Source organism: Narcine bancroftii, chromosome 8 (assembly GCF_036971445.1).
Source record: "Narcine bancroftii isolate sNarBan1 chromosome 8, sNarBan1.hap1, whole genome shotgun sequence".
NCBI classification, from domain to species: domain Eukaryota; kingdom Metazoa; phylum Chordata; class Chondrichthyes; order Torpediniformes; family Narcinidae; genus Narcine; species Narcine bancroftii.
This window is the reverse complement of record NC_091476.1, coordinates 174,909,077-174,936,005: the sequence shown is the minus strand read 5'-3', so window position 1 is coordinate 174,936,005 and position 26,929 is coordinate 174,909,077. Positions and strand designations below refer to the sequence as shown.

Genomic DNA, 26,929 nt, shown 5'->3' with positions numbered 1-26,929 from the left:
TGGCATTCTTCTTATTCCTTGAAGAAGGACCCAGACCTGAAACGTCAGGCAATATGTTCCTCGAACATTTCTGTGTTTTTACCCCAGACCATGGTCACAGCTCCTGTAATTACATATATACATAAATTTAGAATACCTTTTTAAATTTACATGTACTGCATGGTAACAGACCCTTCCAGCCCACGAGCCTGTGCCCCCGAAATACACTGATCAATCTAAATCCTGTAATGCACGTCGAATGAACCAAAGACTTGTTGATCCAAACCAAGGCTTTTATTAACTAAAAGACTAGAGCATATCACAAGTAGGTCGACCAGTCCAGAGTGACCTGGTCTGGCTAGGAGCAATCCTTTAAGACCTGCCAGTAGGTGTGGCTACACTCTCAGCCAATCACAGTCACCCTACACTACCATCTGTACATATGTACATATACACATTGGTGATAGAATCTGTACTATCACATTCACCCCTTCTTTGAGAACCGACCCCAGGGTGAATGGAGGTTAGGGGCTGTAACGGTCAGGGCTTCTGACCATCCGGCGTGACCGCCTTAGCGCCGGGATTGGTGTCACCAGAGTCGTGTCACCACTGCTTCGCTCAATTCCCCAACAGTGTTGCCGACAGTCTGGCCTGAGCTGGTGGGATGGTGCTGGTCCCTCTGTTCAAGCACATGACCTGGGGGAGAAGGAATAGGGGGAGGTTGGGTGAAAGGCACTGCAGCGCCTGATCCAGCTTGGGCTAGGTCTCTTACCGAGACTGTATCCTCCCGCCCGTCCGGGTACTTAACGTAGGCATAATGCAGGTTCGCATGGACCAGAGTCACTCGGTCAACCAAAGGGTCATTCTTAGAGTACTGGACGTGGCATCGAAAAAGGACTGGACCAGGAACCGGGAGCCATGGTCGTACCCGACTCGGATTTCCTCAGGAAAGAGAACATCCTTTCATGGGGGGTGGCATTGGTCATGGTGCATAGGAGGGAGCGGATGGAGTGTAGGGCACTACTGAGCACATCTTGCCAGTGAGAGGTGGGGAGACCTTTGGACCGGAGGGCAAACGTAACCGCTTTCCAGACAGTAACATTCTCTCTTTCGACTTGCCCATTACTGCATGGATTATAGCTGGTGGTCCTGCTTGAAACAATACCACGTTCCAGAAGGTACTGCCGCAGCTCCGCACTCATAAACGAAGACCCCCTGTCACTGTGGATGTAACTGGGGTACCCAAAGATGGCGGAGATGCTGTGCAGGGCCTCTATAACTGAGGAGTCAGTCATGTCCGAGGAGGGCACAGCGAACGGGAAGCGGGAGTACTTGTCGATGGCCATAAGGATGTAGGTGTTACAGTTGGTCGATGGTAGGGGCCCCTTGAAATCTACTCTGAGATGCTCAAAGGGGCGGGTGGCTTTGATGATGTGTTTGTTCTCTGGATAGAAGAAGTGGGGCTTGCACTCAGCGCACACCGGGCAGGCTCGGGTCATGGAGCGAATCTCCTCGACCACATAGGGCAGGTTGTGAGATTTGACAAAGTGTGTGAACCTAGTGACCCCTGGATGACGAGCTCCTCGTGGAGTTTCTGCAGCCTGTCCAGTTGCATGTTGGCGCAAGTCCCCCTGGTGAGTGCATCTGGCGGGTCGTTGAGTTTACCTGGCCGATACAATATGTCATAATTAAAGGTGGAGAGTTCAATTCTCCACCTGGCTATTTTGTCATTCTTGATCTTACCTTGCTAGGTATTGCTAAACATGAAGGAGACTGCACATTGGTCGGTCAACACCATAAAGCGCCTGCCAGTGAGGTAGTGTCTCCAACGACGTACTGCCTCGACTATGGCCTGGTCCTCCTTGGTCACGCCAAATGGTCAGACCCCCTGACCGGTACAGCCCCTAACCTCCATTCACCCTGGGGTCAGTTCTCAAAGAAGGGGTGAATGTGATAGTACAGATTCTATCTGTTCTATCACAAATCCTATAAGCCCCTTGCATTTTGAAGGGTGGGAGGAAACTGCAGCATCTGGAGGAAATTCATGCAGATTTAGGGAGAGCGTGCAAACGCCTTACAGACAGTGTTGAATTTGAACCTGCTATCTATGCTGCCCCTAGACAAATGATATAAAGATATGAATTGAAATAAATATGTTAATATTTTGGGATGAGTTACTCGGTCATAGGATGCCCTTCGTCAATTTCACAGCCTGCGGGAAGAAGCTATTTCCCAGCCTGGCCGTCCTGATTTTGATGCTTTTGTTCCTCCTTCTTGATAGTTGTGCGTTAAAGATACTGTGAGGGTGGAGGTGAAAGGAATAAGGAGGTGGGAAAATGGTGAGGGAATGTGTGTGGAGGATGGGAAGATGATGTGGGTAATGGGGAAGTGTGTGGTGTGGGTAGAATGGTGGAGTTGGGAGTGTGGGGAGGTTTGTGGTATGGGGGAGAATGGAGGGGATAGAGGTGTGGGAGAGGGAGGTTTGTGGTGGTGGGGATGGAGGTGTGGGAGGAGGGAGGTTTGTGGTGTGGGTAGAATGGTGGGGATGGAGGTGTGGGAGAGGGAGGTTTGTGGTGGTGGGGATGGAGGTGTGGGAAGAGGGAGGTTTGTGGTGTGGGTAGAATGGTGGGGATGGAGGTGTGGGAAGAGGGAGATTTGTGGTGTGGGGAGAATGGTGGGGATAGAGGTGTGGGAAGAGGGAGGTTTGTGGTGTGGGGTGAATGATGGGGATGGAGGTGTGGGGGAGAATGGTGGGGATGGAGGTGTGGGGGAGAATGGTGGGGTTGCGAGTGTGGGGAATGGGGAAATGTTTGAGATGAAGGAATAGTGTGGTGGGGGAGTGGGGAGTTTTGTTAGGTGGAGGGGAATGGAGGTGAGAGGACTGTATAAAACAAAGAAGAGGATGGTGTTCAAATTATGCTCCCAACTCGGGCTTGTGGCTCGTGTTGAACAATCCCAGCTAGGTCTGTGGTACTGTGAATGATCTCAGTGCCTCTAGCCATTGTAGGGAGGAGAGGCAGGTTCCCTGCGGTGGTGGACGGGTTTGGGCAAGGTGGCTGAACACTGACTATCTGCTCCACTGCTGATGAGGACTGGCTGGCCCACGGTCTAGTGGAGGCCACCTTCAGCTGGATACTTTGCGGCCGCTCCTGTGAGGTGGCAGGAGATGATGTGCCCCATATCCCTCCCTGACTGCCCTGTTTCCACCTTTGCAGATTTCATCGTGTTCGTGGCCTCTGTGGCAGTGATAGCCGCTGGTACCAAGGGCAACATCTTCGCCACTTCAGCACTGCGCAGTATGCGCTTCCTGCAGATCCTCCGGATGGTCCGGATGGATCGCAGGGGTGGGACATGGAAACTCTTGGGATCCGTGGTTTATGCACACAGCAAGGTCAGTAAAAACCTCGCTGCCCTCTCCTTCGCCTCAAAATTTCTTTACTGCCATGTGCATACTGTAAGTATACAATATAAACAAACTTTGCTTGCCATAAAGCCCGTAGAGGCACCCCCTAGCCCTAACCCTAATGAGAGAAGGAGAAGCAGAAGAGAGTCCCTTCAGAGTCACTGTGTGTCCGTGGATTCATCTCCAACATGGTCGTACAGACTCCTGCTCAATCCTTCGGCTACCGAAGCTCCAGATCCATACCTCCAATATGATCTGGAAGCCTTCAGCTCCTGAGGCACTTCGGGACCCCTGAAGCCCTTCTTGCCCACAGCACCTTCTTGAATGCTGGCACCGATACGTGGCTCCCATGAATCAGTGTCCAGCAGCCCGCAGAGTGTATGGGTCCCTTAGCCTCTGAGCCTCTCACTGGTCCACCACTGTGGTCATCATCCTGTTGGGTCATCCCCACCTGCTTCTTCTTCTCAACTTGGGGTGTTCTCCCTGTTCCCGGTGCCCTATGTCAGTCCACTGCTCCCCGGAGTCTGCAACTCCTCATTGCAGTTGCAGGATTTTAAGATAAAACACTGTTAGCTCCTTTAACAGTCCATTTGAAGCCTGTCGGGACCCGTCGGCTGATGGACCAGACGGGTGAACTCCTCAGACCAGTGCTGTCTCCGCTCTTCACTCTCCTGGGTCTGCACCGGCATCATTGCTGACATTACCAGCAGTTTAGCAGCACTGACTTTTTCTTCTGGACCTCTCCTAGTTTTATCAATTTCAATCGGGTCTCCCCTGAGCCTCCAATGTTCCAGAGGAAACTGCCTAAGGTTGTCCGACCTCTCATACCCTCTAATCCAGGCAGCATCCTTGAGAACCTCTTCTGTACCCTTTCCAAAGTCTCCACCTCCTTCCTGTACTGGGGCAACCAGGTTATTTCACATGTACCCAGTTTTATATACAGCAGCTGCAAATGATTTCCTTCCTCTTTGATGTGAAACATCATTCATTCACACCTTAACCATGGTTTGGACCGCAGTTCACACTTTGTTCCCCATCTCACCCCCAGACTGCCATCAGCCACAGAGTGAACTTCATTGAAATCCCAAACTGGATCTCTGGGAGTGCTTTAATATCAGGAACCCTATTCCCTGCAGGTTCCTCCTGCCCTGAGAATCACTCTGACACATCGTAAATTAGGCCGCGTACTCTTGGGGCTTATGAAAGGGAAGAGAACCATAAACTGTGGTCAACTGATCCACTGATGCTCTGACCCATGATCCAGTGGCCCTCTGACCTTCTGACCCACAGAGGCTCTGATCCTCCAACCTATGATCCAGTGGCCTTCTGACCTTCTGACCCACAGAGGCTCCGATCCTCCGACCCATGATCCAGTGGCCCTCTGACCTTCTGACCCACAGAGGCTCTGACCCTCCGACCCATGATCCAGTGGCCCTCTGACCTTCTGACCCACAGAGGCTCTGATCCTCCAACCCATGATCCAGTGGCCTTCTGACCTTCTGACCCACAGAGGCTCTGACCCTCCGACCCATGATCCAGTGGCCCTCTGACCTTCTGACCCACAGAGGCTCTGACCCTCCGACCCATGATCCAGTGGCCCTCTGACCTTCTGACCCACAGAGGCTCTGATCCTCCAACCCTCTTATTTCCATGAGAGTCAATGGCATTAACATTGTGAGATGGAAATGAACTGCCAAATCAGCGGCCACATCACATGACGTCATCGTCACCCACCTCGCATGGAGGGCAGACAGCTCTGTGACCCTATGCTGAGAGCTGCCATGTGAATCCAAACAGTTCTGTTCAAAGGCTCCTGGGGTGAAAGTTTGCCCCAGATACTGGTTGGTGTTTAAAGTGAGTTTGGAAATCCACTCAGAAACATCCACTGACACGATTAACATAACAGCTTGTGCGTAAGAACCCAACTTCATCAATACCCAATACAAGCATTCCACTTGGGGAGATAGCTGGATAACAATTTGGATCAGAAACTGACACATAGTCACTGAGGCCTCCAGAGCAACAGCTCAGGGTAGAGTTTGGCTTGAAGAGCTTCAGTCACTCACACACAGATAGCTACACCTGCCAGTGTATGGAGACCCTGAAATAACTGCTTAGACTGTCGCCTTGCAGTTTGGAACATTGCAGTAAACTCCACCTGTTCTGTTGCAGGAGCTGATCACAGCCTGGTACATTGGGTTTTTAATCCTCATTTTCTCCTCGTTCCTCGTCTACCTGGCTGAGAAGGAGGAAAATTCAGAATTTTTAACATACGCCGACTCCCTCTGGTGGGGTACAGTAAGTCCAGCCACCAGCTGTTGTATTCTGCTCTTTGAATGCCTCTCCTGTGTATGCCGGTGACGTGAATGTACTGACAATAACCACACCAGCAGTGCGAGTATAAGACAGCTTTAATCAACTAATATGTCCACTAAGAGGCCTTGTCTCTCTGCAAGCCCAACCTGGAAGGCGAGACTGTAGCTCTGGACTGCTTTATAGACAAAGTCACCGGGATGCCCCCTGGTGACCTAGTGGTGCAATTACATATCACCACAGTGAAAAAAAAATTTGAGGAAGCAGGAGCCATTTACTCTGAGCATCTGGAAGGGACATTTCCTGAGGATGTTCAGGGCTGAGCAAGAAATGGGTGAGTGGGGAAGAGGTACAGACCTGTCCTGATTTGCAAGAGGGAGTGATGAAGTAGGCTGCATTCCCACATAGTATTGGAAGCACTTTGTTTGCATTTCTGAGTATTGTCTTCCTTCCTTACTCATGAACTTCTTGCTGTTGCTATTTGTTAACTGTTTCCAAAGGGTATCTGGTTATCATGTCTCTCTGAGTATAAAATTGGGATTTCATGGTTAAGATGTGTTGATGCTTGTTGTTAAACAGGAGAGCCTGCAGATACTGTGATTGTAGTGCGATGCACAAATGTGCTGGAGAATCTCCGCAGGTCATGCAGTATTTATTGGAAGTGAAGTGTAACCAACGTTTCAGGCCTGTGCCCTTCGTCAAGGTATAAGCAAAATGCCAGGCAGGTGTGGGGAGGGGAAAGGAGGGGGGGGAAGGGCAGGGGGAGGAGTACAGGCTAACAGGTAAGCAGTCCCCCTACCCCGAGCCCCTCTCTTTCCCTATCCCTTTCCTTTCCTCCAGCTCCTCACCCTTTTCCCTCTCCACTCTTCCCCCTGTCACTGCAGCTTTTTCCTCTTCTCCCTCCCACCTTTATCCTGTTGGCCTATGCTCACTTCTCCCTCCTCTCCCCTCTCCCCACCTTTTTATTCAGCCACCCACCTGCTGTTTGCTTGTTCCTTGGTGAAGGGCTCAGGCCTGAAATGCTGGTTACACTTTGCTTCCTATAGAGCAGTGGTTCGCCACCTTTTTCTCTCCACTCACGTTCCACTTTAAGTCATCCCTCTGCCATCGGTGCTCTGTGATTAGTAAGGGATTGCTTAAGGTGTGATGTGAGTGGGAAGGGAAGGTTGAGAATCACTGCTCTAAACCCAAATTTGATAAATTTGGACCAGGTGGGCTTTGTTAAAAAAAAAGACAGTCTGCAGATACTTTGAGCAGACTATTTATATAATTCACCTGGCTAAAGCTAAAGAGAATCCAAGTGTATAACTACTGCTAGATGCAGAAAAGACAATCAATTGACTAGAGTGGCCATTTTTTTTATTTAAAGTACTAGAAAAATTTGGAATGGGCTGAACATTTATTGATTGGATAAAAAAACTCCTTATCATAAACCACAGACCAAAATTATAACCAATGTTCAAATGTTGTCGGTGTTTCCTTTGAGTAAATCCTGCAGACAGGGCTGTCCTCTGTTTCCAGGCCTCTTTGTTTGGCAATTGAACCATTAGCAGAAATTAGAAGGAAAGATCCAGAAAAAAGGGATTCAGAGTTGGCCGCGAAGAGCATAAAATCAACCTATTTGCACATGATGTGTGCTATATTTATCAGACCCGTTTGATTCTTAAGCACTTATAACTTTAAAAAATGTGTCATTTTCATCAAGATATGGCAACCATAATTAGATGTGCAGGAATCGAATTGTAAACCTGACCCTTCAAGGTTTGTGTCTAGTGCTTTTGTAGTCCACGTTTAACAAGTAGATAGATCTATATGAGGATGGTTTTAGTGGGTCTCTGTTCTTTCTTTGGTAATACCACAATAATCACTGTTGAGAAGGATTCTGGAAGAGGCTTTGTTTCAAGTGCCCAGTCCAATATCTCCATACTAAGAGGTATCAAAAAATATTTAAATTGTCTATAAAACTTGGGTGGGAAACCATCTTCTCCCAGGCTTTTTCAATCTCTTCTCTAGTAAACGGGGCATCTAAGTCCATCTGATCTCTGCCTTCCTATTAGTTTATCTCAGTATCAGTTCTGATTATACCGCTTCGTATAATGTTGTTTGAAAGTATCATTGATTTCCTTCTGGTTGTATGTTAATTTGTCTGGTTCGGTTTGAATTGCATTTATCATCCTGGATGTCTCCTCTGCCTTTAATTGCTAAGACAAAATTTTATTTGCTCTCTCTCCCAATTCATAGTACTATGACAGATTATGTTATATTTTATATTGTATATAGATATATTTTAAAGGAGATCAATTGTGGCAGGTTTTTTAGTGTAGGTTACATACAAACTCTTCAAAACAGATCTCATTTAAAATGCCAAAGCTCTGCTCAAGCCAGACAGTCCAGGCTCCGGGTGCCTTTACAAAAACTTTGAAGATTGCCTATAAGGACCTCACAAGTAGGTGTTAATTGGATATGCCGTGGAGTAATGGATATTGTTTTGGAAAGCAACAGATGAATGAACTTGGAAAATTAGGTCCAGAGCCACAGTCTGCCTGAGTGCAGTTTGCTGTTCTAAGAGGGAAATGTGGTTTTCTCTTTGTGTGTGCGTATGTGCGTGAGAGAGAGAGAGAGAGAGAGAGAGAGAGAGAGAGAGAGAGAGAGAGATGATCATCTGGAAAACCCTGATGAGGCATCTTTCTTCAGCAAGACACTGAAGTGGCTGTTCAGAAGTGGTAAAACACAGGATTCTCTTGACACTGTGAAAAAAACACACAAATGCTGGAGAAACTCAGCAGGTCAAACAGTGCCTTAATGTAGCAAAGGTGAAGATGCATCACCAACGCTTCAGGCTTGAGCCCTTCATCAAGATGTCGGGGAACATGAGAGATATCTGAACAAAAGGGGAAAAGGGGGGTGGTGAGGGTGGGAGATGATAGGTGGAGAGGGGGGAGAAACACCATGAGGGGGAGGAGTCTAAGCTAGATGGAGAGAGGAAGGAAGTAGGAACTGGAACTGGATGTTCAGAAGAAATCAGTTGGTGGGTGTCCAACAAGCAACGAATCTCTCTCTGAAAACCGACAAGAACCTTCCTGAGCGGTAACCAATTACCTTTAAACACTAGAGCTTGGTGAAAATTCATAAATGTTAAATTCTGTGCACAGTCTAAGAATTGTCTGATACCGGTGAACTTGGAGGAGTGAGAAGTGAGATTGGACTGCGAATCAAAGAACTTTCCTGAACATGTACACCTTACATACACGTGCGCTTAGAACTAGAAGGGGGTTAAGTTGGGTTTAATTAAGTTCATAGTAATAAGTTAAAGTTTGATCCTATTTTCATGCTTAAAGATAATTAAAAGCAACTTTTGTTGAAGTAACCATTTGTCTTGGTGAATTTCTATTGCTGCTGGGTTTTGGAGTCCTCTGGGCTCATAACAGCACTTCGGTTTTGACTTCAAAATAGTTTTTTTTTTCTACTCTATATGTTTATTTCAATTTTTATATTTACCAAAATTTTGTATTTATCTTTCAAGCCCATTCTCTAGTATTCCTTTTCCAATTCTGTTATCATTTCTCCAGTTCTATTTGTTCCTTAATAAAATTACAGAAATTAAGATTAAGACTAAATTTGGATTAAGACACCATCTATAGACACTTTATTGCGTTTCAGGCATTGTTATTGTAATCAATGATCAGAAAGAAATCCTGTCCTCTCACTATTTCCACAGTGCCTGGATGTGGAGTTGGTGGAGCTGCGACTTGTAAGGCTTTGGGCCCCTGTGCAAGGGGAGGGAGTGAGAAACTACTTCTTGGCTAGCACAGATACACTGGGATCCTCCTGTGCTGTACATTTTCCATGATTCTCCAATTTAGCCGTTCTCAACCTCCTTTTGACTATGGCCCCTTAGAACTCAGCTCAAAGTGCAGGGCCCCCTCCCCCGTGAAGCTGTCTAGTTTAGTAGGTTTTGTCCAGACTTCTCTCCTACTGACTACATAAAAAATATTTTATGATTTATGTCCATGACCCTCCCTCCTCCCCTTGAAAGTCCTGTGGCCGCCTTGGGTTAACAATCAAATGTCTCCAAGGAAGATGGTTTGCCTTTAATTTTGAATTTTATGGTGTAAAATACTTGAAAGCCACCTCATTTCACCCTGCAGCTCAATAGGGTTGCACAACACGACACCATAAGGATGAGGTAGTATGAGCCAAGATCTCTTCGTCCCTCTAATTGCTGCAGGTATTAGCTAACAAACTGGAGTTCCAGAGAGGAGGAGGACAGAGAGGGGGAGTGGGAGTATATTGACATGCGAAGGAGGAATACTAGTAGGTCACTCTAACTCGCAGTTAAACAGGAGAGTCTGCAGATGCTGGGGTTGAGTGCAATGCACAAATACACTGGAGAAGCTCAGCAGGTCACACAGCATCCATTGGGAAGAAAAGGGTAACCAATGTTTCGGGCCTGAGCAAAAAGCAGGCAAATGCCTGACTAAAACAGTGTGCAGAGGAGAGGAAGGGGGAAGAGGTAGAGGCAGGAGTAGAGGCTAACACAGTAGCTCTCAACCTTTTACTCCCCACTCACATCCCACTTTAAGTAATCCCTATGCCATCGGTGCTCTGTGATGAGTAAGGGATTAAAACCACGGTTTTAATTGTGCCTAATTGACTTGTTATGTGCAATGTTTCATAACTCCAAAGAAAATGGGACAATTACAGTTTTTCTCAAACAAAATATTTGAGAAACAATTGGGTCTAGAGCAGATTCTCAACCTTCCCTTTCCACTCACATCCCACCTTAAGCCACCCCTTACTCATCACAGAGCACCGATGGCCTAGGGATTACTTAAGGTGGTGTGTGAGTAGAAAGAAAATGGTTGAGAACCACCGGGCTAACAGGTAAGATTTCAGATTCAGGTTTATTGTCAGAGAACATACATGACATCACATACAACCCTGAGATTCTTTTTCCTGCGGGCCAGGCAGAATTACCACTAATTGGTGGTGCAAATAAACTCCACAACGTCCACATGTAAACAAATGTAAACTGTGCAATGCAGAGGGGGGAAAAAAAAATCAATAAAGTGCAAAAGTAAATAAGCCCCTAATTGAGTTGGTTGTTGAGGAGTCCGCTGATGGAGGGGTTTTGCAGCTGTTCCTGAACCTGGTGGTGCCCCTTTCCTGATGAGCGTGTGCTGGGTGGTGTGGATCCTTGTTGAATGCTGCTGCCCTCCGATGGCAGCTTTCAATGGTCCGTAGACGTTCTCAACGTTGGGGGTGATTTTGCCTCCTATGTGTCCACCACCTTTTGCAAGACTTTCCACATACCAAGCCGTAATGCAGCCGGTCCGCACACTTTCCACCACACATCCGTAGAAATTTGTCAGGGTTTATGAATACCATTAGTGTGTTGGATCATCCAGGAAAGATTCTCTGAGAAATTTGCTCACCCTCTCTGCCTCTGGATCATACACTTCTGGTATTCCTTCCTGAAGTCAACAATCAGCTCCTTAGTTTTGGTGACCTTGAGTGTGAGGTTGTTGTTGGTGCACCATTCAGCCAAGTTTTCAATCTCCAACCTGTATACTGACTCATCCCCTTCCTTTGTACAACCCACTACCCGTGGTATCGTCAGCGAATTTATAGACGGTGTTGGTGTCATACTGAGCCGTACAGTCATAGGGGTAAAGTGAGTAGAGGAGGGGGCTAAGAACATAGCCCTGTGGTTCTCCGGTACTGATAGAGATTGAGGAGATGTTCTTACCGTTCCTCACTGATAGTTGTCTGGAGGTGAGGAAATCCAGGATCTAATTATACAGTGGGTATTGCATCCAGGTCAGAGGTGGGATATGGGTGGGCGTGTCAAAGAGCAGAAAAGTGACGGGGGAAGAGAGTAGCTCTCTGATAGGGGAAGGAAGGGAAGGGGGTAGAGATCTGAAGGAAAGGAGGCCGAGAGTTGGGGAAAGAGAGAGACTTGGGGGCAGGGTTTAATGGAAACTGGAGAAGTCCATGTTGATACCACCTGGTTAGAGACTGCACAGACAAAATATTAGGTGTTCTTCCAATTTGAAGGTAGTCTCGGTTCTGTTCGGCAGTGCATGAGGCAACAAATAGACATGTCGGTGAATCATGGGCAAAGAGTGACCATCCTGATTCCTGCCTCCCCTCCACCCGCACTGCTCCGCCATGCCGTCAGCAAGCCTTGAACAACACTTGGAAAAAGCCAGATGTGGGGAAGCCACAGGAAGAACAATGTCCATTACCAGGGGCAGCTCTGTTGCCCCACTGCCCTAGCCCTACTCTCTCTGTCATAGGACATGGTTCCAGCATTGGAGGCAATGCACAAACATGCTAGAGAAACTCAGCAGGTCATGCAGCATCCATAGAAATTAAAGGGTGACCATGACTTTGTCCCTGAGCCCTTGGTTGGGAATGTGTTGAAGTTATGTGAGTTTCTCCAGCATGTTTGTGCATTGCGCTCGACCCCAGCATCTGCAGACTTCCTTGTTTAACACCATCATTGGACGTTTCTCTGACCCTCAGCTCAGGCCCATTTCAGGAGTAAGTCCAAAGCCTCCACAGGCGAAGTCGTCTCTCTGTATTCTGTCCATCCCCGGACCAATGCCCCAAAATCCAAAATACTCTGACGATGGAAATCTGAACCAAAAATAGAAAACACTGCAAATTCTCAGCCAGTTGGCCAGCGCCTATGGGGAGAGAAACTAGAGGTAATATTTCAGTTCTGCTGAATGGTCTCCAGCCTGAAACACCAACTTGGTTTCTCTCTCCACAGATGCTGCCTGACCTGCTGAGTGTTCCCAGTATCTGTTATTTCTGTTTCCTGAACATTGTCTCCACAGTTCAGAAAGGACCAACTGGTACCGCGTCACAGAACAGTGGAAGTCAATGAACAATCATACCCTTTCTCCAACTTCCCTGGCCCACCTTTCTCAAGAGTGGCTGAGATAATAGTTGTTCCATATGAGGAAAATGCTGTTGCAATGTGTCCACCTGGGTATAGAATTGAACTTTCAAATATTCCAACTTTGCAGGTTACACTGACCACAATTGGCTACGGCGATAAAACTCCACAGACCTGGCTTGGGCGAATGCTCGCAGCGGGGTTTGCACTGTTAGGAGTCTCATTCTTTGCGCTCCCAGCTGTAAGTATGTACAACTGCACTAGAAAGCTTCCACACAATCCATTTAATTAAAATACATTGAATGTTATCTTTTCACCATAAAATATTTTTCTTCCCCATTTCTGGCTTTCGTGGGTATCGTTTAATATTAACTTTTCACCGCTGACTTGTCCAAAATCTTCCCAAATCCCGTGGCTGCTGAGAATCTTACAAGCGTATCTTTTTTTTCTGGACGAGAGTGATTTGGGGAATCTGGTAAGTGAGGGGGTGATCAACATGGGATGTGAGTGGAAAGAGCCCACCCCTCTGCACCCACGGCCATCCCAGCTCTGCTCTGCCTCGCCCCAGGGTTCAGTGGGCCACCCGCAGAATGTGACTTCACCCTTCCTCCCAGGCCTAAGGACGATTCCGTCAAAATTAAAAAAGCACCTTCTCAACGCGTTGGTTCTTTTTCCCTTCCTTTCAAGTGGCCATGGGTGGGACGTCCTGAGGTGCAGAGCTGTCCCAAGATGGTGATCTGGAACCCTGGCCTGTTCTCTGATCTCAGTTAACAGCTGAGAACATCTCCAACATGCATGGTTAATTTGCCCATTGTAATTATCAGTCTGAACTCACACATGATGTTTGAATTGACACACAGATAAAGAATCAATGTTGCCTATGGTGAAGCCATTTTCATAAGGGGTGAGCTACCTCAAGTGATTAAAGTCAGCAGGACACAGTCACCAAATATTTCTTATTGACAACACTGACCAGCTTCAGTTTAGACCATCTTCAGTTAGTGACTCATGGAGATTTATTGCTTGCAGGGAATTCTGGGTTCAGGGTTTGCTCTGAAAGTTCAAGAACAACATCGACAAAAGCACTTTGAGAAAAGACGAACTCCTGCCGCCAACCTTATTCAGGTGAGTGTCAGAGTGGCTACCTGGTTGGTATGGACCAGAACTGTGTAACAAGCCGGAGAAGTGGTTGAACAGTGACTTCAGGTTGTGCAGTCGAACTCTGTCCTGGGAAGTTTTAGGGTGGATTTTCACTGCAGTGAAAGACATGGGGGGATGTGCCCAACTTGCAGTGTGGGGAAGAATGAGAGGAGATGGGGTGGGTGTGGGGGGGAGGGGGAGAGTGGGGTTGCAATGGGATACACCTAAGGTAATCAGAAAAAAAACCCCAAACAAATCATGAAGTCTGCATTGTGAAAATAAATAATAGTCAACTTTTTTGATTCTTGCAGGGTTTTTATCTTTGGTCAACTTCAAAAGAGTAGCTAAAAGGTCAATCCCAATAATGTTTTAAGTTCATTACCATGGCAATATTTTATTTTATTTAATTTAGAGATACAGGGCCTTCTGGGCCCATGAGCCCACGCTGTCCAAATACACCCCATTCACCAGTAGTTCTCAACCCTTTTCTTTCCACTCACATCCCATGTTAAGTAATCCCTATGCCATCGATGCTCTCTGATTAGTAAGGGATTGCTTTAAGGTGTATGTGAGTGGGAAGAGAAGGTTGAGAATCACTGCTCTAGGCCCAATTGTTACTGAAATCTTTTGCTTGAGAAAAATTGTCATTGGCCCAATTCCTTTGGCGTTCTGAAACCATGCACATAACGAGTCAATGAGGGACGATTAAAACAGTGGTTTTCAAATGTTTTCTTTCCACCCACATCCCACCTTAAGCAATCCCTTACTCATCACAGATCACCGATGGCATAGGGATGACTTAGAGTGGGATGTGAGTGGAAAGAAAAAGATTGAAGACTCTGCCGTACACCTTTGGAACATGGGAGAAACCAGAGCACCCAGAGAAAACCCACATGGACACAGGGAGAATGTGTGAGCTTCTTGCAGACAGCGGTGAATGCAAACCTTGTTTGTTGGCACCGTAAATGTGTTGCACTAATTGCGACGTTATCGCTGCTGTCCCCATATTATTATGTAATTAATATAACATTAGTTCTAGAATCATGGTAAAAAATTCCCCACCCACATTATTGCAGAACAGCAAAGGCGGAGGTTTAGAAGGGTTGTCACGGCAGCTGCCTCACTGCAGGATCCATTCTGTCTGAACCCATGGCCAGTGATATGGCTGCAAGAAACCTGCTGTTTGGTTAAATATGAACAGGAGCAAGATATTGGACAGGGCCGTAGGGGACCTGATTTACCTGGTGCCCAGCCACAATGCAAAGTGCAATTGGTAGAGGTCCCCATCTTCGATGACATTATCCAAAGCATTTGCTCTCCATGGAAAGTACAGAGTTATAAAGGACAGATAGATAAATTAGTGCAAAGCAAGGGCAACACTGTAGTGGGGATTGTTCAGTAACCTGATGGTTCCTGGGAAGAAACTGTCTTTATGCCTGTTGGTGCACACTTTCACACTCTAGACCCTTCTCCCCAAGGAGAGAAGAGAGTGTGTCCGGGGTGTGATGAGACATTCAGTACATTGGCTTCCTTTATAAGGCAGCTGGAGATGTAGATGGTTTCCATGGAGGGGAGGGAGGTCTATGTGATGTAAGCTGCACTCACCACCTTCTGCAACAGCTTCAGATCTTGAGCAGATCAGCTCCCGTCTCGCGCTGTGATACATCCAGCAAGTCTGCTTTCGCTGAGATCTTTTTCAGATGAGTGGAGGAAAATTTCGGGGAAATGTCAGAGGTAGATGTTTCTCCACAGAGAGTGGTGGGTATCTGAAATGCTTTGCCAGGGGTGGTGGTGAAGGTTGGTCCAATTGGGACAAACAAAAGATTCTTAGAAAGGCTCCTGGATGTAGGAAAAATAAAGGGTTCTGGGCAGTGATATTGGGAAGGATTAGATTTATGTGGTGGGTTCATAGAGATCAGTATAATTCGACAGAGAGTAGTGAATGTTTGGAATTCTCTAACCAGGGAAGTGGTTGAGGCTGCCTCATTAAACATATTTAAAATTCGGTTAGATAAATTTTTACATGATAGAGGAATTAGGGGATATGGGGAGAAGGCAGGTAGGTGGAGTTAGGTCATAAATTAGATCAGCCATGATCGTATTGAATGGCGGAGCAGGCTCGATGGGCCATTTTTGGCCGACTCCTGTTCCTACTTCCTATGTTCCTATGACAGGCCGATGGACCTGTACTGTGCTGTAATGTTCTGTTCTCAAGATTCAAGGTTTCTTAATTGTCATGTAATAGTGCAGAACATGTAATATTACACAAAATTGCCTTCTGCCTGTCATTAGTGTCTCCTGGAGCCCCGTGCAGTAAGAGAAATAAAAGAGGGTCCCTTCAAAGTTACTGAGAGGTCATGAGTTCACCTCCAGCGCTCCCACAGTCTCTGCAGGCCCACAGTCTCCTGTTCGATATATCTACAACCTGAGCTCCAGATCCAAACCTCCAATACAATCAGGAAGCCTTCAGTGCCCCAGACATTTTGGTTGCCCTGCTCCAGTCCGCTACCCCACCCCCAGATTCTGTAACCCATCATGGCCACTGCCGAGCACAGGCGACGCCATCTTGGGCACAGACCCCCGAGATTGCAGGATTTTGGTTTGAAAACACCATTTCCTCCTTTAACAGACTGTTTAAAGCCTGTATGGAACTGCCGGCATAAAGACCAGGTAGTTGAACTATTCGGACAAGCGCTTTGTCTCCATCCTCCCTGTGTCTGGACCGGCTGCCGTTACAGCAGATCCAATTGTGCTCCATTTTTTTCACTACAGAGGAAATCTACAGGGATTGGGAAACAGTGAAACTATAGAAAGTCTGGACTTTTTTTTCTCTTTGAAGCCGTGTGTTGTAATTGACGTGTGACTGAGGCCAGCTCGATTAGCACAACGCTATCAGAGCGCCAGAAACCTGGATTCAAATCCCCCCACTGACTAAGGAGTTTGTACATTCTCCCCTTGTCTGCATTTCCTCCTGGTATCCCTGTTTCTTCCCACATTCCAGGGGTACTGGGTTAGCCAGTTAATTAGGCAGCACGGCTTGTGGGCCAGATAGGCCTGTTACCCTGCTGTATTCCAAAATGAGAATTAAAATTAAAATAAGGAGGGACAGAGTAAATAGGAAGGGTCTGCATTCAGTCAGGGGGACCTTCCTGAAACCCACAGGGCCCAGGTTCAAAGTAATGGTCAAAGGTTTGGAGAGGAGCAGGTGGTGGAATGGTTTGAGTTGCAGGCACTCGCTCTGCATTGATAAAGGCCCTGCCTATTACCAGTGAAGGGTTAAGTTGTGCTGCTTTTTGACCAGCATTGGCAAGATGGGCTGACTAGCCTCCTGTGTGAAGAACATTCTGGAATTTAACAAAGTGCCAGTGGTTCTGGCTGAAGGAAGACAGTGAAGATCTCCTTGGATAATGAGGAGAGTAAATAGGAGGAGGGAAATTAAATCTGAAGTCATTGGATTAGGAGTGGGAATAAACTGAAGTGAGAAACATAAGAGTAAAAATGAGCTGCTGGAGAAACTCAGCAGGCCAGGCAGTGTCCGTGGAGAGAAATGGGCAGACAACATTTAAGATTGGGATCCTTTATCAAAACTGAATCAGGTCTTGATAAAGGGTCCTGACCCGAACCATTGACTGACCATTCCTACCCGTGGCTGGGGCCTGATCCACTGATTCCCTCCAGCAGTTGATTGTTTGCTCAAGGCTCCAGCATGTGCAATCTTAGTGTTGATAAGAGTTGGACATGGTGCAATCATCAACTTCCATCATCATTTCTGGCCTTAGGTGGAAGGAAGGTGATGGATGAGCATCACCCATGCCAACACACAATCACCGAAGTGCAGGGAAGCTGATTAACTGTGTTGGAGAAAGCCAACCTTGATGTTCGTAGAGCAGAAAAGCTTTATTCTCAGCTGTGATACGTGGGTCTAAAGACCACTTCTTCCTGGGGCACTGACTGGTTAAAGGAAGGGCTGATGGGTGAACCTCTCCAGGGTTGATTTGCCTCTCTGGGAAGGTGGCCGAGAGTATTGGTGGAACTGAAAGACTGATCCAGGGGTGGGGTTACTGAATGTGGAAAGCCGAAAGGGGAGTGGATGGCATGTCTGCTGATGGAATCTTTTGGGATATCAGGAATTATCACAGATTATCCATTGAATGTAAAAGTTGGTGAGATAGAAGGTGTTAGGAGTTATGGACCTATGTGGGTAGAGGGTATTAATCCAATCCAAATAAGAATTAGTCTTCAAAGAAATGTGTTTGCAGCTTGACTCCCATTTATATTTTAAGGCCATGTTAACCAGTGGATTGTGGACCATTCGAATTCAATAGCTTTTAAACCATGTAAGAAAAATCAATAAATGAATGATCATGTTAATCCACCTTCAATGGCACCCGCATAATGAGAAGAATGAAGCCATTGTGGCCATCTCCCCTATTGGCGCACTTGATACTTGACACACAGTTCAGAGCTTGACCCCAAGAGAATGTGTTGATGAATAAAAATCTTCTCTACCCAGCATGGGAGAGAGTCCAGAGAAAGATCACTCGAATAAAAGGGTTATTACATGAGGAGCGTTTGATGGCTCTAGGATAGTACTCGCTGGAATTTCACAGAATGAGGGGAGGTCTCTTTGAAACCTATTGAATACTGAAAGGCCTGGATAGAGTTGGCATGGCAAGGAAGTTTTATAGAGAGGGGGAGTCTGGGACCAGAGGGCACAGCCTCAGAATACAAATATGTCTTTGGAAAAGAGATGAGGAGGAATTTCTTTACCATAAGGGTGGTGAATCTCTGGAATTCATTGCCATGGACGGCTGTGGAAGTCAATTAAGATGGTGATAGATAGGTTAGTGGTCAGGATGGGAATCAAACGTTATGGGGAGAAGGCAGGAGAATGAACGCAAGAAATAGGAGCAGGAGTTGGCCATCCAGCCATTGAGCCTGCTCCACCACTGAATGAGATCATGGCTGATCTGATGATCAGCTCATATCCACCTACCTGTCTTTTCTCCATATCCCTTAATTCCCGTACTGTGTAAAAATCTATCCAACCTTGATTTCAATATATTTAGTGAGGTCGCCTCCACTGCTTCAATGGGCAGTGAATTCCATAGGTTCACCACCCTCTGGGAAAAGCAGTTCCTCCTCATCTCCATCCTAAACTAGTACCCTGAATCTTCAGACTCTATTCCCTAGTTCTAGTCTCCCTCACCCATGGAAACATCTTACCTACCTCTATCTTATGTATGCCTTTCATATTTTCATACATTTCTAAATTCCAGCAAGTACAGTCTCAGGTAGCTCAATCTCTCCTCTCAATGGGGTTGAAAGGATAGAAAGTCAGTTATGATAGAATGGCGGGGTGAACTCAATGGGCTGAATGGTTAATTCCGCTCCTATGTCTTGTGGTTCGATCCTGACCTCTTCCACCATTTGTGGATGTTGCACGTTCCCCCTGTCACCCTGTTGGTTTTTTTCCCGGAGTGCTGTAGTTTCCTCTCACATCCCAAAGGCGTGCGGCCTGGTTGGTCAAGTCGTCATTGTACTTTGCCCCGAGTGTGTAGCAGAGGTGTTGAGTCAAGTAGGGATTAGGTGGGGATGTGGGGTATGTAATAGAGTGTCAGATTGGTGATGATCAGCATGGACACAGTGGGCAGAAGGGCCTGCATCTATCCTGTACATCTGCACAACCTTCTGTATTGACCAACCTTTGACTGTCACCACCGCCACCTTTGTCACTTGATGTCACCAGTCTCCATCCAATTGCACATCTTCCCTTTGTCTCTCCCCCTCTCCCTTCCACTACAACCTTATAATTTATTCTTCTTCAGCCATTTCCAATTCAAGATAAAGTTCATTAACCTGTAGCATTAACTCTGATTCTCTCTGCACAGATGCTGCCTGATCTGCTGTCTATTTCCAACATTTTGTTTTTACTTCAGATTTTCAGCATCTGCAGTATTTTATTCTTGACTGATTCACTGTGATTAGTTTATAAACAATTAGGTCAGGTAACTTGGGGATATATTTTGGTTACTGAGAGTAAGTTGTTTTATAGTGGTCAGTGCTGGGAGTTATTGGTGATCATTTCTTGAAGCTTTGAAGAGTTTGTGAATCTAAAAAATGGTAGTTTTTTAATAACTAGCGACAGCACCGTTCCTTGGGCTTGTTCCCCGAACTAATAGGATCAGAGCTCCACTTTGCACTTGATCCCCAAGTCCTTGTTTTGCTTTGTCTAAAATCCATATACATCGACCTTGGATATATTCGGTTACAGAGCATTTCCTGCCCTCAAGGGAGGACAGACATAAATATTCACAGCATCCCCTCAATCTAACATCGCTTCTCCTGAGACTCTTCTGAATGGTCTGCAGGTTGGCTTGCTGCTTTAGTTTGGTGATGAGGTGTGTGTTTTGACCATGTCCAATGGGCAGGTCTGATGGATCTGAGTGAACGATCTCAGACTTGAGAAGAAAACTAGTCAGCCGATCAAGGCAAGATGGAGGGAATGAGGTGAGGAGGTGAGTGGACACCCTCCTGTCATTTCCACTGAAGTGCTTATGTTTAAAGAGGTGCTCGAGAACGTATTTGTTTCATGAGGAGGAGTGAGAGGCAATCTTAAATGTAGAGAAAAAAGCTAATTCAAAAGATTAGTGGAGGTTCTGAAACAACAGAGGACATCTGTAGAGAGACTGACATTGCCAAGAGCTTGAGGAGAGTTTCTAATAACCTTCACAAAGATATAATGGAATCATGAGCCATGTACCTGAACTTATTTAACATCCAGCTGAAGATAGAACTCTTTGGCCATGCCACACTCGGTTAGAGTTGCACAGTGTCAACCCAGGTTCAGCACTGAAGTCGACAAGACCAGATCCTGATGCACTGTGTGATGAGGTGAGTATTTGCATTACTTCTGTTGATGTAGCTTATACCAGAAGATGTCCACTTCCCAAAACGGTGGGAAATTAACGGACTCCAAGAGAAACAAGAGCTTGCTCATGCGCAGAGCAGGAAAACCCCCTCACTGCCATCACCAGGTCTGCGTGACGTGAATTGGCCTGGACACTCAATATGAAGAGCTTCTTTAGGAGGGATTAAATGCCCCTCGCTGCTGACAGGCGCCTCTCTGGAGGCTGGTAAGGACACAATCAGGCGACGGTGTAAAACTCTCCGCAAAACCCACGGACTGTACTCACACAGAGAAAGTGCACACGGGTGAGGTGACCACCACTCTCCGGGTCACGATCAGCAGAACCCATTTATCCTGAGAGTAATGAGAGTTTATTGTCATACACGAAAGAATAATGAACAGATTCACCAAAATTCCTACTTGCTGCCACCATGCAGGTGCTGAGGAAACAATGAACACATGCGGAAGCTTTATATTACCACAATATGCCAATTAATTAAATTTAATTAAAAACACACTGAAACCCTCAGACACCAATGAGTGAGTGTCACTGTCAGTGGTCACACAGCTAAGTCGACAAGACCAGATCCATTGATAAGTGTTAACCCACACAGGCGAGAGTTGTATTCTTTCACGTCCAAAGGGGCATCATCCACCTCAGCAGTGACGTTTCCCCACAGATGGATTCCTGTTTCGTTGGCTACTGTTTTAATGCTCTTTCTTATTTTACTTTCTCTGGTCCTGTCCTGTGTGATGGTCTGACTGGTTAGTGTGTGTCTCTCTGTTTGTATTTATCCAGGCTGCCTGGCGTCTCTACTCTACAGATGTGAGTCGGCCTTACCTGACTGCCACCTGGTATTACTATGACAGCATTCTACCTTCGTTCAGGCATGTACCCACACGCCACGAAAGTAACAATTCTTTATTCTGACCCGCCTTTCAGTCCCTAGCTGATCTCAGCACCCCATTCGGTCTAATCCACGCTGCTTCCAATGAAGAGAAAGCACTGATTTCATTGGTCTGTCAGGCAGTCCCTGGTCATCGCCCTGACAGAGTCTTGCTCCCCTATACACATTTGTAGAAAAATTCCAGCCTGCAAGTCCAGCCTTGAAAAAGAAAGATCTTTGTGTTAAAAAGGAGGAAATTGAGCCCAAATCTCTCCCCCTCCACTCTGCGGAACTCACTGTGGAAGGAGGGAAACAGTGAGCATCGAAGTTTCTCTGGCCCTCCCAGGGTCACAAGGTTGGCCCAATGCTGACTCTGTGTGGAGAACAGTGGCAGGTGGGTTTGAATGGCAGGTCCCTGGCAATGAATGAGAGGGGAGCTGGGTGGGGATAGGATGCTCACACTCCCTGCTCCCCCACCACCTTCTCCCCTCCATTACTGCTCACTGGTTAACTGTCGGGTCGACACAAATGTCACTCACAACTCAAGAGACCAGCAACCTGTCCAGCTTTCTTGCAGCTGAGCGGCTCACAGCTCACAAACTTTCAACCAAGAGCAAAACAGGTCGCAGAGAGTAAAGGTGACCTCTTTAAATGTGCAGCTGATGGCAGACCAATAATAAAGGTTCCTTTCTCTTTGTTGTGCATTTTGCTGCTGCGCTCCTGCCATGCTCATCAATGATTGAAGGCCTGTGTATACTTTTTGCCTGATTGTAATAGAGCCAGCAATAGCTTTATGCCACTGCATTAGATTCCCCACTCCTCACTCCTACTGTTTTCCATGAAGCTACTCAGATGGTGAAGTAGTGAGATGTTAAATATGGCCAACCAGGTCATTAAATCCCTTTGGTTCACTGTTAGTTGCACCTACAATGGGTCTATGAGCTACGAAAGGTGAGATGGCTCAGATCTCCTTGCCATGGTGATTCTAAAACCACACCAGTGCAATATTCTCGTGTGCGTCCCAAAGGTGAAGAAACATCTGAAGAAAACATTTCCCTTTAAGTTGTTTTGCTCGTGTCAATGTGTGTTTTGGAAGAAGAAAAACATTCTCCCGTTAACCCATTTGCCCCACAAGCAACATTTCAATAAGAAAATAACCTCCGCTCATTAAATAAACCTTGGGCCCAAATCAGCTCCATTCAAGTTCAAGTTTGTTATCATCTGACTGTACATTATACAACCAGACAAAACAGTGTTTCCACGTGCACGCACAGACACAAATACACAGCATTCAATTAAAAGGAATATATTTCAATATTTTGGGGTGATTTGCTCAGTTGCAGGATACTGTTCAATAATCTCACAGCCTGTGGGAAGAGGCTATATTTCCCAGCCTGGCAGTCCTGATTTTGAACCTCCCTCTTCATGGTTCTGGGTCAAAGATAACTGTGTGCTGGATGGAAAGGGACCTCAATAATTCTTTGGGCCCTATTTAAACAATCAGTTTTGTAAACATTTAATTGAAGCCAATGCCTCTCCCACTTTGTTCCACCCTGACCCCCAATAACAAGCACCTACTGCAACGCTCGGATTCCAGTTTAAAATAGCACACATCTCAAAATAGGGATGGCACAGACCCCAGGAACCTATAACGTCCCTTGGACTTGTTCCCTGAACCATTTGCACAGATTATGAGAAATTTTCATGAAATTAAAAGCAAGATTCAACCAATTTGGCAGGAAATCAACTTTTATTTTCATTCCATTAGCCCATAAACGTATACATTTTCTTTCAATAAAAGTCCCCGAGAGTAAAGCACCTGGAGCATTAATTAATGTAGCTATTCTCAAGGTTCCGTGGCAAGAAATTCTCCAAGATGCTACCTGTTCTTTCCATTCAAAGGAAAGAGTTCCAATGTTGGACAAAGACTGCAGATGATGGAATCTGGAGCTAAAAGGGCTCTCTGCTGTAGGAGGTCAGCTCCTCGATTGTGTCTAGTTTCAACATTTGGTTTGGCAGAGGCTGATATTGTGCAAATTAATTACCTAGAATCTCACTGACAGTCTTTTCAAGTGCCTAACCTCAAGAAAATGTAGTAAGATGGCCTTGTGATTCCTCCTTGATAAATGCTATTCTACAGAAAAGTCCCAACTCTGGAAACTTCACCAGCAAATCTCACCAAGAATCATCCAAACACTGCAGCACAGAAACAGGCCTTTGACCCATCTAGTTCATGTCGATTTGCCTAGACCCACTTACCTGCGCCCAGACCATAACCCTCCAAACCCTTCCCATCCATGTACCTTTTCCATTTATTCTAAAATGCCAATTTGCCACTTCAGCTGGCAGCTCGTTCCATGCTCTCACCACTTTCTGGGTGAAGTTCCCCCTAATATTCCCATTCAACATTTCACCTTTAATCCTTAATCTATGCCCTCTAGTTCTTGTCTCACCCAACCTCACTGGAAAAATTCTGCCCTTTTGTGCAGAAAAATTCTCCCCTCAATCTCCAAGTTCCACAATTAAATGATCAAAACTGGAGACAATGTTCACCCATTTTATCAATTTGTGGAATTTAAATTGTAGTGGCAGACTTTATTCCCGTACAATATAACTGGGCCCTTCTGAACAGATTAAGATGGCCTGGTTATTTGCTCCCCACCCTTGAAAAAAGGTCCTGAACCGAAACGTGGACTGACTGTACCTACCCATGATAGTTGCCTGACCTGCGAGTCCCTCCATCAGTTTGTCTACAGTCCATGCTGCTTGGTCAAATAACATGTTAAAATTAAACTCATTTCCCAAAACAAATGACAATTTAGACAGTTCAGTAGGGACACTTCTGGAAGTTTACATGAGCCATCTTCAGCAAGAACGAGGAGCAGGTAATGATGACCCAGCTGAGAATTTCTTAGCAACACCAACAGGACTCGAGCCCTGTGAAACTAAGCCCAAGAATGGAATATTCCTAGGCCAAGGGCACCATGCCTATAAGGGTGCACCCATAACACTTGCCCACCACCCAGTTGTCTGGCATGCTCTATGCTGCATTGCCCCAAAGACAATTGGTGAAAATGAAAGCTTTCCTCCCAGAGGATTCATGCAGGGAAGAGTCGGTAAGTCTGTGAACAATGCAGAATGGAGAAACCCAGCGGGTCACATAGCTCCATAGGATGGTACCAACGTTTAGGGCCTGGGGCCTTCATCAGGTTTAACTCAATTTCTGTGAACACTTATTGTGGGACCAATCACAATCTGTTGAACCCTGTACCTGACCTCAACTCCTCACTGGATCAGAGTAGGGTCTGACACTTTCCCCTCTGACCTTGTCAGGTAAGTGACCGACTTTGATCGGGCCGCTGTTTCAGGAGGAGCAAGGATGCTCTTATTTCCAGTCTCAGTAGCTCTTTCTTATCTTCCAGTGCCCTCCTCCCCGGCCCATTAACCCCAAATCGCAGTCTATGGGTGGCAACTGGGCATCTCTTCTGCTCAGCTTGTGTTGGGCATTCAACTGTATCTCCTAACCTGGTTGTGTGATGTAGCCACATCCAAGGACAGGCAGAGATTAAAATGAACAGAAGTGAGGTCCCACTTTCCTGCCACAATACTCACCTGCTCAAATCCTGCTACAACAGAGGATACTTGGATCCATTCTCCAAGTAAGGCATAGAAAGGATGGTGTTTGATTCCAGATCTGATAACCCAATAGGTAACTTCAGGAGATGCTGCGGGGTGTACCCCTGCTCTCTCAACAGGCCAGTCTGTCAAAATAATAATATCTAGAATATATACAGCACAATCCAGGCCCTTCAGCCACAATATTGTGCTAACCTATATAAATCTATTCCACCATCAACCTTGTCCTTCCAACCACATAGTCCGGAAGCCTCTGTTTCCCTTACAACCACGTGCCTATCCAAGAATCTTTCAAAAGTTCCTATTGTACCACCCTCCACCACCACTCCTGGCAATGCTTTCCAGGGACCCACCTGCCTCTGTGACGTCTCCCCTAAATTTTACCCACCCTAAACGGATGTCCTCTGGTATTGGCCATTGGTATCGGCCCTTCATGATCTTATATAACATTAAATAATTCAGATGCAATACTGATACCATTCAGTCTGGAGGCATTGGTTAATTCAAGCCTTCCTTCATTTCTCACTGACCCACAGAGAAATACTAAAAGGTGCCAGAAATTCAGGGGCATGTCATAGCCACCATTTCAGGGTCCCCATGGATTTTTGCCTTTCATTGTTCACCTTTAACTTGTCTCTGCATCACACAACCCACACAGACTTTACAGTGTAGTTTCTCATCTCATTCACGGGCAGGGAAAACACAATAAGACTGTTTCTATCCAGGCTCGAGGGGCTATGATCTTCTCCTGCTCCTAATGCTTAGGTCCTAATTCACAGCATCTATTATGCAAGATAATCCTGCAGATAAATAAAGACACAAATGAACACAGGCTTCAGGGCCTCACTGAAGACACATGCACTGAACGCAGTGGAAGCTGCACCTTGCCTTCTCCTCATCAAGTTCAATATCATTAAAGTCAATTGAAGTAAGTGACGTAGACAGCGCCAAGCTCCAGAATCCAGTCGCAGGAGGCCACAGCCTCAGAACAACTTCTGCACCCTTATTTAGACAGCACTGAGCTAAGGATCCTTATTTTGCTGAATTTGCCCTCTACAATATTGTTGCTTTCATGTTTTGAAACAAAGAAAAAGTCTTGATGTGGTTTAAATGGAAAATACATTCCAGTCCAATACTATTTCCATGCAATGGAGCTGATCCTGTTGCCTCCGAAGCTGAGTGTTCGCGGTTAAAACTATATTGCTGCACTGTGTGACCTGCATAGCTCCCTTTCAGCAGTTTTCCGCCATTACTGGCTCGTCGTTTTGCAACTATGTTATTTGCACATTCTGGCAAGACTTTTTTTCCTATTTTAAATCCCCGCCTTGACTGCATGTGAAGCTTATGCCTGAATTCTTTTCTTCAACTGAAGTTCCAATTTGTCCTTCCCTAACTTGTTCTGACCCTCAGTCTGTTCCCGATTTCCTTTCCCTTCCTCTTGGTTTTGCATCCTCAAGCAGTGTTTCTCGCAGGTGTCTGTCATCCTTGTCTGACCAGTTATTCTTTTTATTGCACATGGAATGGTGCAATTACCACTCTCCCTTTCTATTCCCCAATGTTGAGTGGATCCACTCATCTCAGAATTTGTTCACTGGAACTGCATTAGTTGATCAAATCTTGGCTGAAGATTTGAGATAGGACTGAGGATGAAGGGATTTTCAACTTAATCTCAACATCCAAAGTGAAAATAACTGCCTGGAAGGGTTAATGTAAGGGTTAAGGCTTGGTTGTGGCGGGGCAATCAGTGTAGATAC

At 46.1% G+C, this 26,929-nt stretch overlaps 1 protein-coding gene across 2 annotated transcripts in view; it reads left to right on the top strand.

The window, feature by feature from the left end:
• Positions 1-26,929, top strand: part of LOC138741602 (potassium voltage-gated channel subfamily KQT member 4-like) — a 350,449-nt gene that overhangs the window by 258,876 nt on the left and 64,644 nt on the right. For both annotated transcript variants that reach the window (XM_069895914.1, XM_069895915.1), the window contains exons 4-8: positions 3,195-3,370; positions 5,555-5,680; positions 12,733-12,843; positions 13,632-13,727; positions 21,452-21,540. In XM_069895914.1, the coding sequence (XP_069752015.1) occupies positions 3,195-3,370; positions 5,555-5,680; positions 12,733-12,843; positions 13,632-13,727; positions 21,452-21,540 (598 nt within the window). The remainder of the gene's footprint in view (positions 1-3,194; positions 3,371-5,554; positions 5,681-12,732; positions 12,844-13,631; positions 13,728-21,451; positions 21,541-26,929) is intronic.